This window comes from Chrysochloris asiatica, unplaced genomic scaffold (assembly GCF_000296735.1).
Source record: "Chrysochloris asiatica unplaced genomic scaffold, ChrAsi1.0 scaffold00038, whole genome shotgun sequence".
Taxonomy (NCBI): domain Eukaryota; kingdom Metazoa; phylum Chordata; class Mammalia; order Afrosoricida; family Chrysochloridae; genus Chrysochloris; species Chrysochloris asiatica.
In genome coordinates, this window is record NW_006408556.1 from 8,467,398 (window position 1) to 8,479,685 (window position 12,288).

The 12,288-nt window shown below is 40.5% G+C and overlaps 1 protein-coding gene across 1 annotated transcript in view; it reads right to left on the reverse strand.

Moving 5' to 3' along the window:
* Positions 1-12,288, reverse strand: part of GLO1 (glyoxalase I) — a 28,348-nt gene that overhangs the window by 10,311 nt on the left and 5,749 nt on the right. Inside the window, exons 2-3 of the mRNA XM_006860579.1 lie at positions 4,934-5,016; positions 616-756 (exon numbers count right to left, since the gene is read on the reverse strand). Coding sequence (XP_006860641.1) covers positions 616-756; positions 4,934-5,016 — 224 coding nt within the window. The remainder of the gene's footprint in view (positions 1-615; positions 757-4,933; positions 5,017-12,288) is intronic.

Consider the following 12,288-nt stretch of genomic DNA (forward strand, 5'->3'; position numbering starts at 1 on the left):
TGTTCAGCTCTTTTACCTCCCTACTTCTTCCATTTGTTTTAGCATCTCAATGCTGGCGAGCAAGTTTCAGAGTTTCTTCTGACATTCATTTTGGTCTTTTCCTTCTTTTTTGTCTTAATGACCTTTTACTTTTTGCCTGTATGATTTTCTTGCTGTCATCTCACATCTCTTCTGGTCTTTGGTCATTAATGTCTAATGCATCAAACCTGTTCTCAAGATGGTCTTTAAATTCATGTTATATTTTAATAACTGAGCATTTGATGGTCTGTTCCACAGTATACCCCTGGCCTTGTTTTGGTTAATGCTATGGAACTTTTCCACCATCTCTTTTCAAAGATGTAGTCAATTTGATTTCTGTGTATTCCATCTGGTGAGGTCCATGTGTGTAGTTGTCTTTTATGTTGTTTAAAAAGGTATTGGAAATGAAGAAGTCATTGGTTTTTCAAAAATCTATCATTCAATCTCCAGCATCATTTCTATCACCAAGGCCATATTTTCCAACTACTGATCCTTCCTTTTTGTTTCCAACCTTTGTATTCTCTTCACCAGTAATTATCAATACACCGTGATTGTATGTTTGTACAAAATGTAGACTATGTAAAAACTCATACTCACTGTGTCAGTTCAAGTGTGGCTTTTCTGGAGAACACCCATGCTACTTTTTCATTTCCATCTTTGGGGATGTCATTTTTATCCTCATAAGCCAAGAAATAGAGTGAAAATTTCATAGTAGGGAAATCTAACTTTTGGAGCAACCTGAAATTAAAAGAAACCAAACCCAAATCATTAAGAGTAGGAAAAGTTGATATATGTTATGTATATACATTAAGACTATTTTAATGAAATGAGCAGGGGAAACATCAGTGAAAGAAATCTCATTTAAAAAAACCTTATTCATCTGCAAATATTGGTGAAATATAAAAAAATTAATGCAAACTTTTATAATTAAAAAAAATCTTCAAATATAATGAAATTTACCTGGAATTAGGGAAATGACATATAATTAGAAAAAGTTATCATAAAAAGAGAATTTTGTTTAAGTGAAAAGTGTAGTGTATTACCTTTCTGTTTTTCAGATATATTCTATTCAATTAAATAAATGAGGTTTTTAAGTTTATTATGTCAAAACTTCTAGGAATGTTTACAAGATGAGTTTGATTTGAGAAAATTCATCAAGCTGTGCAATTAAGATTTGTTCATATTCCTGCACATAAAATAGATTAAAATTTTTTTTAAAGATACCCCTTCCCAAGACTGAAACTCAAAGGGAACACATGAGCAGGCATGTAAGCTTGTTGGTGCCCATGTTGGTCTATTGGTGAGTGGAAGAGGGGGAAAGGTAGCAATGAAGAAATGGGCCGAGTTCAACCATGTTCCACAGACTCCCGTGGACCTGGAGATGAGACAGAGAAGCAGAAGGGCTGGTTGATCCACAATATGGTGTGACCTGGAGATACCTGACCTATGGATAAGGACATAGCCACAGAGGGCTAGAGCTGACAGTGAAGCATCCAGCTGATATGGATAGGGATGGGCAACTTAGACATTGGCTACCTAAAATGAGGGGATGATAAAGGCACGAAGTGACTGGCTTACAAGGTTTCAAGGGAATGTTTAGTTTAAAAGTGTGTGGGGAAAGAGTCCCCACTGAATAGTTTTCATCTTGTCTAGATGGGTCTGGATAAAAGAGATTGGGATAAGATTCTTATGATTCAATTATGAGTAATTGTTATCATGACTAATTGCGACTCTCATAATTGTAAAGGTAGAAGTTTTGTACCAAAAACAGGGGAATGGTTAATCTTACATTTCAGAAACAAAGGACTCTAGGATCATCAAGGGAGAAGAGCACAAGTGGAATGAGAGACCCTATCGAAAGAAACAGCAACACCAGAGATGGAGGCAGAGATGGGGACATGGAGAGAGGGAGCAGCTGAGGGCTCTAGATTCATGCGAAGAGGGGGACTGAGAGCTGGCAGCCAAATGGCACATATATAAAAATGTAAAATTTGGTAAATTATTATATATGCCTGAGTGTTCATAAAAAAAAAAAAAAGAGCTAAAGTAAATAAACAGAAACACTGGTAACTGATGGTACATGGAAGGGATTATAATCATTGTAATGATGCAAGGTGTATGATTTGTTGAATGTAAAACTGATGATCTGCCCTGTAAACTTTTACTCAATCCACAATAAAAACCTTAAATTATTTAAAAAAAAAAAGCTACTCTCTCCATTGTGTTAGCATTGATTCTCACTTATAGCGATCCTATAGGACAGAGTAGAACTGCCCCATAAGGTTTCCAAGGCTGTATACGTTTATGGAAGCAGACTGCCCCATCTTTCTACCTGCTGGATTTGAACCACTGACTTTTGGGCTAGCAGCTAAGCACTTAACCACTGAGCCACCAGTGCGCTTTTAAAAAGATGAAATGAGCAAAAATCCAAATTAATTTCTAGGGAAAGAAAACTGAGGATAGGCAGTAAGAAAGAAGGAAGGAAAGAGATTAATGTCACAGAACACCTATGAATGTCAACAATTAGGCGGTTAACAGTATCAAATGCTGTAGAAAGGTCAAACAAAATTAAGACTGAGAAAAAGTCACTAGATATGGAAAGGCCAGTGAGAGCAGTTTCAGCAGTATGGGGCAGTAGGCATGGCACTGGACTAGAGAAAGAACAGGAATGAGGAAGTAAAACAGCAGCAGAGTGGGCAACGGTTACTGATGGTTGGTGAGAATGCAAAGAAAGAAGGGCGAGAGGGCAGAGGGGCTAGAATCACTGTAGAATAGAGAAGAGTTAAGTTTGCTTGCAGGTTGAAGAGAAAGCCAGTGGAAAATGAAAGAATGATATAAGCAAAAGAGTGAATGAATGACTAATTCTGAAGTTTTATAAAAGATCATTGAAGCTATGAGCTACAAAGTGGGTTTAAAATGTCAAATAGGGTAGAATGAGGATGCATGTAATACGATTTTCTGCAGATTTTTAAATATTAAATGCTCAGTGACTTTGTTTATAATCAACACGAGGAAATGGTTGAAGCATAACAAATGGGAAGTTTCTAGAGTTCTGCTCCAAATCTCTTATTTAATTATCACTTTTATGTAATACTACTTGGCCCATTGAGATCCACGCATTGAGTTACCACAAATAAGATTTACTCTAACATATTAAATTTATAGTGAAAAATGAAACACTTTAAGTATTCCAATCAAGGAAAACTATCCCTGCACTTAATAAAGTAGACTACTTTAGATGGAAAGTGGAGAGAATGAATCTGTTGTAACTTGCTTTTCTCAGCTGAGCATATCTTCTAGTGTAATGTCAAGTCGCACTCTCTTTGGGGAGAGGAGAGGAGAAGGAGAAGAGAGGAGAGGAAGGGCTCTTTAATAACAGGGCAAACATTAGCGTCAACAAGGCCTGGATTTGAATTCCAGCCTTGACATTTGCACTGTCAGCTCTGATGCCAGTAACTTAATCTCTTCAGTTTTTAGTTTCTCCCTTCATCTGTAAAACTGGGATATAAGCCTACTGTGAAGATTGAATGATGTAACAATAAAGTGTCCAATAAATTTTTTATTTTGTCCTTTCAATATGCCATAAGTATGTCCATATGCACTGTTTCTGGAAAGAATGAAAGCAACTGCTAACAGCAGTTATCTTTGGGGAGTCTTTTCATTTTCTGTCTCTCTGAATTGGTCAAATTTTCTAAACATAGACATATATGGCACTACTTGGATTTTTCTCCTACTGTCAATGGGATTTATCTAGACAATAAATTCAAGATCATTCATTTTATCCTTTCTGTACCCCACACAGACAAACATCTTAATATTATTTATGGTAATGAAAAAACACAAAAACAAAACACATAAGTTTGCCTTAAGGACTATAAGGGTTTCCTGTTAGCAAATAGGAGAACATGCCCTATGAAGGCAGAACAGATAGCCAGTTTTAGGTAAATCCATTCATTTTCTCAGCAATATGAGGGGGTTTCAAAATGTTTGTGGAAAAATTCCATTATCTTATCATTCCATTGTGCCACAGATTTCCTTAAGCCCCCAGTACAATCTAAGGAGCCTTGGTAGTATAGCAGAGTAGTTAGTTACATGTTGTGCTGCAAACTGCAAGGTCAGCAGTTTGAATCCACCAGTTGCTCCATGGGATTTCCTGGTATGGCATTGTGGGATAATGAACTGGATTACAAGGTCAGCTTGAACCAAAAGGTCGGTGGTTTAAACCTACTATCTACTCCTCGGATATCCTAAACAGGGTCGCTATGAGTCAGAACTGATTTGATGACACTTAGCTCTGGTGGTAGCGTAGTGGTTACGAATTGGGCTGTGAACCTTAAGGTCAATAGTTCGAAGCTACCAGCTGTTCTGCGGGAGAAAGATGAGGAGTTCTGCTCCCGTAAAGATTTACAGCCTTGGAAACCCTGTACAGGGTTGCTATGAGTTGGTTCCGACTCCACGGCACAGAACCACCACCACCACCAACAACAACAAAGGTTTACAGCTTCAGAAACCCTGTGCAGGGTCACTATGAGTTGGAACCAATTCTATAGCACACAACCATCTCCTGCACATTGTTACATTTACATCTTTCCTGAAGTAAACAAGATGCCAAATGTGGTCTGAACACATTCAGGATTTGACTGGCAGCTCTTTGGAGAGGAAACTGAATAAAATGCAAGTATTTGTATCTTTTATTGCCCAGGGAGACTGGCTGGGATATAGAAGAAAAGGAACTTGACAGATACTCTGGCCAACCAGGCATAGACCCAGGCTCACAGCCAAAAGACCCTTTGTTACTCCTGGAACAAATGTTAATTCATTTTCAAAATGGATCTGAAAACACTGCCTATACTTGCAAAATGATGACAGAACATGTATTTTAAGCATTACAGGTACCAAGAAATATTTTACTTACGTCATTCCAAGAATTCTAGTATAAAAGTCCAATGACTTCTTAGGATCTTTAACTCGAAGCATTGTCTGCTGCAGCAGAAAATCCTAGAGAGAAACAACAGTATGTATTAAACACCTTTAACTTTTACCACTTGCTACATATATGAATTATGTATTCTGGATAAGGAGCAGTCCACTACTCTACCACAACGTTGTTGTTTTTTAAAAAGAAAAGAAAAAGCAATTTTGTCCTCTTGTCTACCACAGAAACCACCTGGAAACAGTTCCCATAAATTGCTTCCTACAACGTCCTATGGCTCTCTGTCCAGGAATGTTTACTGGTCACAGGAATAGGCCACTCTGTGGGACAAGTCCAAAGTGCCAGGGGCTTGATATCCTAGGACTAACTTTCAATGATGGATTAAAAAAAACAATAACCCCAAGCCCTCTGACTTTCTTTTCCCTTAGGAGGACAACTGGGAGGCATGTTCCACACACAATCTCTCAAAGGCTCCCCAGTGGCCTGAGCCCAAGTTGCCCACAGTGGTGATCCACATTTACGACACCTTTTATTGACCTCCTTCTCCTGTTCCACAGAACTTTCTGTGATCAGCTACCCTACATAGGGTTTCCAAGGAGTGGCTGGTGAGCTTGAACCACCGACCTTGTGGTTCCAACCAACCTTGCAGTCCAGTGCATTAACCTGCAGCGCTACACCAGGATTCTGTAAACCATGTTACTCCTTCCCAAAAGGTGTTTATTCTCTTATACCCAAGATCTTGAAGATCTTGACAAAATAGGCCTGAAGATCCTGAGCTCTCCTTATACAGCCACATAGCCACCTCTCCCTATAACTCATATCACATAAAATACAAATCCTTCATTCAGCATCACGAGCAAATGAAAAGTAGTCAAAATGCACTTTAGCATTTAAAACAAAACAAGCCTAAACCTACTTTATCTTATTCTACTGATCCCAATGACAATAATAATTTCTTTATTCATAGCATAGAATCGCATAGAAAGCAGCTGGCTCTGAAGTTATGTGTTTTTTCACAATATTTGGATTGCTTTTCTCCATCAGCTGCTATGCTTTGGAATGTCTGAGCTAAGGTAGAGAAAAGCAGCTCTGAGACTAGGCGCTGGCCTGGCACTCAGGGATAGGCCGTGGTTTTCTCCTGTTGAATATAATTTTAAAAAACACCAACAAAGTTACTCTGTGCCTGCAGTGAAGTGAGACACAAACAAACAAACAAACAAACAAAAGCAGTAAGGCCGCTTCAAAATAAGAAGCTGCAACAAGACACTGTGAGCACAGGAAAAGCAGCAAACATCGCCCTCTCCTGGTTAACATGGGTGACTGCTGCTTCACTATCAGTTACAAATGAAACTCAAGGAAGGCACTTCAAAACAAAACCCTTTGTGGGCTCTTTCAGGCTTGACAATTTCAGGTAGTACAGGCAACAACAAAGGCTGTACATGGCAGGTATCAAGGGGGAAAGCTGCTTCCAGGATTCTAGACTTGGGGCAGAGTCAGTGCAGTCAAGGCCCCTTCAGAATCCATGTTCCTCCAGCCCCAGGATCTGTGCTGATCACTTGACTCTTGCCAGTTGGGGGCTATTCCCAGGCTCCCCAGCAGGGGTGACGCCCTGTTGCTCAGTGCTGGGAGCTGCTCCCCTTCCTTTTTGGGCTTCTTTTGTAAATGACAGCAATAAGTGAATGAAGCCTTGATGGTTACTCTTGTTGAGGCTAACATGATCTATTCTTCCCTTCTCCATAATACTGTTTGTTGTTGCTCAGTGCCATCAAGTCAGTTTTGACTCATAGCGAGCCTGTATAGGGTTTCGGGCGAGCAGTTGGTGAATCTGAACTGCTGACATTACAGTTACAACTGATCTTGCGGTCCAGTACATTATCCCACAGCACCACACCAGGACTCCTTTTAAGACACTTACTGCTCCTATAAAGATTTACAGCCTCGGAAGCCCTGTACAGGGTCGTTATGAGTCGGAACCGACTCCACGGCACATAACAGCAACAACAGATAGAATTGGAGCCCTGGTGTGGCGCTGTGGGTTAATGCGCCAGACTACAAAGCCGTTTGAACTGCAAGGTCAGCAGTTCAAGCTCACCAGCTGCTCCTCGGAAACCCTATACAGGGTAGCTATGAATCGGAAATGACTCAATGACACTTAACAACAACAACAACAAATAGAATTAAGGAGTCCTGGTGTGGTGCTGTTGGTTAATGCATTGGACTGCAATGGTGGCTTGGACCAAAAGGTCGGCGATTCAAGCTCACCAGGTGCTCCTCAGAAACCCTGAACAGGGTCACTATGAGTCTGATGCCAACTTGATGGCACTTAGTAACATAGTAAATAGAATTAAGGAGCTCTGGTAGCATAGTGGTTATGAGTCGGGCTGCTAACCTCAAGGTCAGCAGTTCGAAACTACCAACTATGGCTCCGCAGGAGAAAGATGGGGCTTTCTGCTCTTGTAAAGATTTGCAGCCTCGGAAACCCTATGTAGGGTCGCTATGAGCTGGAACCAACTCCACAGCATACCACCACCACCACCAATAGAATTAAGAAGCTCTGGAATAGTAGTGGTTACCCACAGGGCTGTTAACCAAAAGATCAGCAGTTGGAATAAACCAGTCACTTAGCGAAAGAAAGATGAAGCTTTCTGTTCCTTTAAAGATTTACAGCCTCAGATACCCTGTAAGTAGGAACCAACTTGACGTCACACCACCACCATCATCATTAATAATAGAATTACGTGTGCATTCAATGTAGAGTAAATCCTGATTCCTTAGCAAACCACACCAACCCCTTATGCTATTCTATTATTGCATTTTCTTCTTCTACTTACATCTTTATATTTTATTGACATCTTTCCCCATCAAAACATAAGCTCCACAAAGGCAAGGGATGTTTGTTTTGTTCACTGATGTATCCCAAACACCTAGAATAGAACCTGGCACGGATCAGTACCTAATAAATATTTGCTGAATGAATAAATGAACTTTTGTGCTCGCCTTATGTCTCAACTGGATTTTCCTTTCCAGTCAAGCTATAACCAACATTACCGGCTTCTTCAGTTAAAAATAAACGAAAGCATAAAATCTAAAAACTACCTTTTAAAAGCTGTTCTGTCATGCCCCAGTTTACCACTCCCATCAATAACATTTATAGTTCCTGTCCTCAGTATCTATTTGCTGGAGTACAAATATGACTTTATGATTACTTCTGTTTGGCCCACGTACACAGGCACGACTCAAAGCCATGCACCGTGGGCACAGACTATGTCTTGCTTACAGATGCTGTGCCAGTAATGAAAGAAGAGTTAGGCAACCCTACCCGTCCTATCTGTACTTATCTCTACCCTCTTCTATACCTACCCTACAATCTTTCAAGACAAAATGAGGATTTCAGTAGTCTTTAGGAGTTCAGACTTTTAGATCTGATGTTCTCCTTCTAGGGATATATCTAAAGAAACAATCAGAAACTGACAAAATTTACATACCGAGATATTCATTAAACACTTACATAATGACCATGTAGACTCCTGGCGTGGCACAGTAGGATAAACACTATACTGTGAACCACAGGTCAACAGTTCAAAGCCACCAGCTACTCCTTAGAAACCCTATAGAGCCAGGATGGGTAAGCTTTTTCCTACCAAGGGCCATTTGGATATTTATAATATCATTCGCAGGTCATACAAAATTATCAACTTAAAATAAGCCTGCTATATTTGGCCAAACTTTTAACTAACTCACACCTAGATGGCTGGAGTTGTAGATGCCTTGGCAAGGCCAGACCAAATGATTTCACAGGCCTTATATGGCCCGTGGGCTGAATGTTCCCCACCTCTGCTATTGTTGTTGTTGTTATGTGCTGTGGAGTCGGTTCCAAGTCATAGGGACCCTGTACAGGGGTGAGGCTCTGTAAATTTACATTCCGAGGCTGTAAATATTTATGGGAGTGGAAAGCCTCATCTTTCTCCTGTGGAAAAGCTGGTCGTTTCAAACTGCTGATCCTAGTTCTAGAAAAGAATGTAGCTACTCTTTCTATTTATTCTATGTTTTAAAAAATAAGCTTCATGTAGTTCTTCCCTCCCTATTCTGTACATCACCAGCCAGTAACATATTTGATGTGTAGGTAAGGGAGACAGAAATAGGTGGAAGGCACAAAGAAAATGTGTAAATATTGAAACCATTCCTTGCTAAATTAGCACACATGCCAAACTATCCTTACTGTTGTTGAGTATCAAGTTAGTTCCAACTCATAGGGTTTTCAAAGGAGCTCTGGTAGTGCAGTGGTTACGAGTTGGGCTGCTAACCTCAAGGTCAGTAGTTCGAAACTACTAGACATTCCATGGGAAAAAGATAAGGCTTTCTAATCCCACAAAGAAACTCTATGCAGGGTCGCTATGAGTATGAAGCGACTCCACAGCACACCACCACCACAACAGAATTTTCAAGGAGATGCTGGTGGGTTTAAAAAGTATTCTGACAGAAATAAAAGAAATAGATAACTCCTAAAAGTAAAAAAACACATATACAAGTATGGGAAAAAATAACCCTTGAGAGGCAATATGGTTCAAAAGCTTGCTCTACTACTGTAACCTTGAGTAAATCATCACCCTCCTTGAATCTTAGCTTTTATATTTTTAAAGTGGAGCTAGTCTCTAAGTTCCAAGGGACAGAACCTTGGTGGTGCCGTTGCTGCTAATCAAAAGGGCAGTGGTTCAAACCTCCCAGCTGTTCCACGGAAGAAAGGTGTGGCAACCTGCTTCCATAAAAGTTTAGTCTTGGAAACCCTATGGGTTAGTTCTACATTCTCCTATAGCATCATTATAAGTTGGACTCAACTCCACACCTATAGGTTTGGGGGTTATCTGGGGGCATTCCAAGTGTTGAGTTGAAGAGTAAAGAGGAGCATGCAAGAAAGTGATTAGCGTATTGCTTAGCCCACAGCAAGCTACTTGATTGACTGTTATTTTTGTTATTATTATAAACCATACCCAGAGTTTCCACTATCAACTATTGCTTTTCCTGGATTTTGGGGTTTTCTGGGGCCTTCCAAGAGTTGAGTTGAAGAGTAAACAGGATCATGCAAGAAAGTGGTAAGCATAATGCTTGGCCCACAGCCAGCTACTTAACTGACTGTTATTTTTGTTATTATTATAAACCACATCCAGAGTTTCCACTACCAACTATTGCTTTTGATTCCCAAGTTCACATTCCCCAGCCCACGCCTCTAACCTCAGCTCTGAACTTACACATTTAACTGAGTACTTATCATTTCCCCAGGGGTCAATACACAAAAGGTAGCACAGATTAAAATGACACTTCCTTTTATAATCCCAACAGAGAATGCCTCTGTCACTCCAGATTAGGCCGTGTCAGACACCTAGACGTCTCCCTTCATTCCTCTCACCACTCCTTTCCCAATCAAATCCAAGTGAACTGCTTAAAGCTTTTTTGGTTTTTCTCCTCCATGAACTACAACAATGATTCATATCTTGTTCATGCCTCACTATGTACTTCCTGCCAAGGACTACTACCATAGCCTCTTTGGTCTCTCTGCTTCTTGCAGGCTGACCTGAATACAATCTATTCTCTTTACTGATACCACGTAATTTTCCATAACAAAAATCCAACTATGTCAATCCTAGATGAAAAATCAATTCTTTAATAGCTCCTTGATGCTTTTTGGAGAAAGTCCCAAAGCAAATACATACAGTTGCTACATGCTACTCACACCTCAACTTTTCCCCTCTCTCCTCTAAACTGGACATCTCAATTGTTTTTGATCTTATATCCTTATCATAAAAAAATTAAAATACCTTTCCCAACAAATGTATATGTATTATAATTATAAATAACTGCAAAGCCATTTGAACTTCAAGGTTGGAGGTTCAAGGTCACCAGCTTATTCTTGGAAACCCTATACAGGGTCGTTATGGGTCAGAATTGACGCAACAGCACTTAACAACAACAAACAAGTGTACATGGTAGAATATATTTATCAAATAGAAATCTTTACAGAGTGAGATACACAAATGGGCTTCATGTGTGTTTGTTTTCTCTGTGCACCCAGTGACTCACTGCCCATAAATTGTTAAGTGCTGTCAAGTCAGTTCCCACCTATAGCGGCCCTGTATAGGGTTTCTGAGGAGTGGCTGGTGGATTTGAACTGCCGATCTTGTGGTTCTAACTGACCTTACAGTCCAGTGCATGATCCTGTAGCACCACGCCAGGACTCCTCCTGTAACTTAAGCCTCACTGCATTATCTGTGGAGCCCTGGTATGGAGCTGTGGGTTAATGCGCTGGACTGCAGAGTCTGTTTGAACTGCAAGGTCAGCAGTTCAAATTCACTAGCTGCCCCTAGGAAATCCTATACAGGATTACTACGAGTCGGAACTGACTCGACGGCACTTAACAACAACATATTACCTATAGTTGCCTGAATTTAGCTGTACGAGTTCTCTACTGTCACCAAGCCTTTATATGTACTATGATTCTCTCTGCCCAGAACAGTCTGTCCATCTATTATGCTCCTTCCTCCTCCTTTCCATTACCTCTCCCTGTACCCAATTCTTCCTGGTTACCTCCTCCACATATGGCAATACTCAGCTCAAATGTCACTAATAGTAAAAGTTATCCCTGATCCTTAGATCAGACCAAAACCCAAACCAAACCCACTGCTATTGAGTTGGTTTCAACTCACAGCAACCCCATAGGACAGGGTAGTAACTTTATAGAAGGCTGTAAACTATATGTTAGTAGATTGCCATATCCTTCTCCTGTGGAATCACTGGTGGTTCAAACTGCAGTCCTTTTGTTGCAGTAAGACGAGGCTGGAACGGAGAAAGAAATCATCCAAACACCAGTGATATTAGTTGTTGTTGTTGTTACATGCCGTGGAGTCCGTTCCGACTCATAGTGACCCTGTAGAGGGTTTCTGAGGCTGTAAATCTTTAAGGTTCGCAGCCCATTTCGTAACCATTACACTACCACAGTGATATTAGTGGAAGAGGCTTTATTGCCAGCGGAGCAGTGGTGGACTAACGTCCCAAAGAATTTGAGCTCCCTGAAATAACTTTTGTACTAGCTTTATAAAGGCTTACATAGGGCTGAGTGGTGAGACCACCATATTACTTTCTCACTGGCAGTTCCTAGATAAGCGGCTTTTTACAAAAGCAGAAGCTGTTAGTTTTGTGTGTGACCTAGTCCTCAAGGTCTCATGGAGCGGCCTTCTCCCTCATTCCTAGTCCTCAAGGTTTTATAGCCAGGCCTCAAGGTCCTATGGGCAAGGCCTCCTGCCTCATTCCTAGGCCTCAAGGTTTTATAGCCAGGCCTCAAGGTC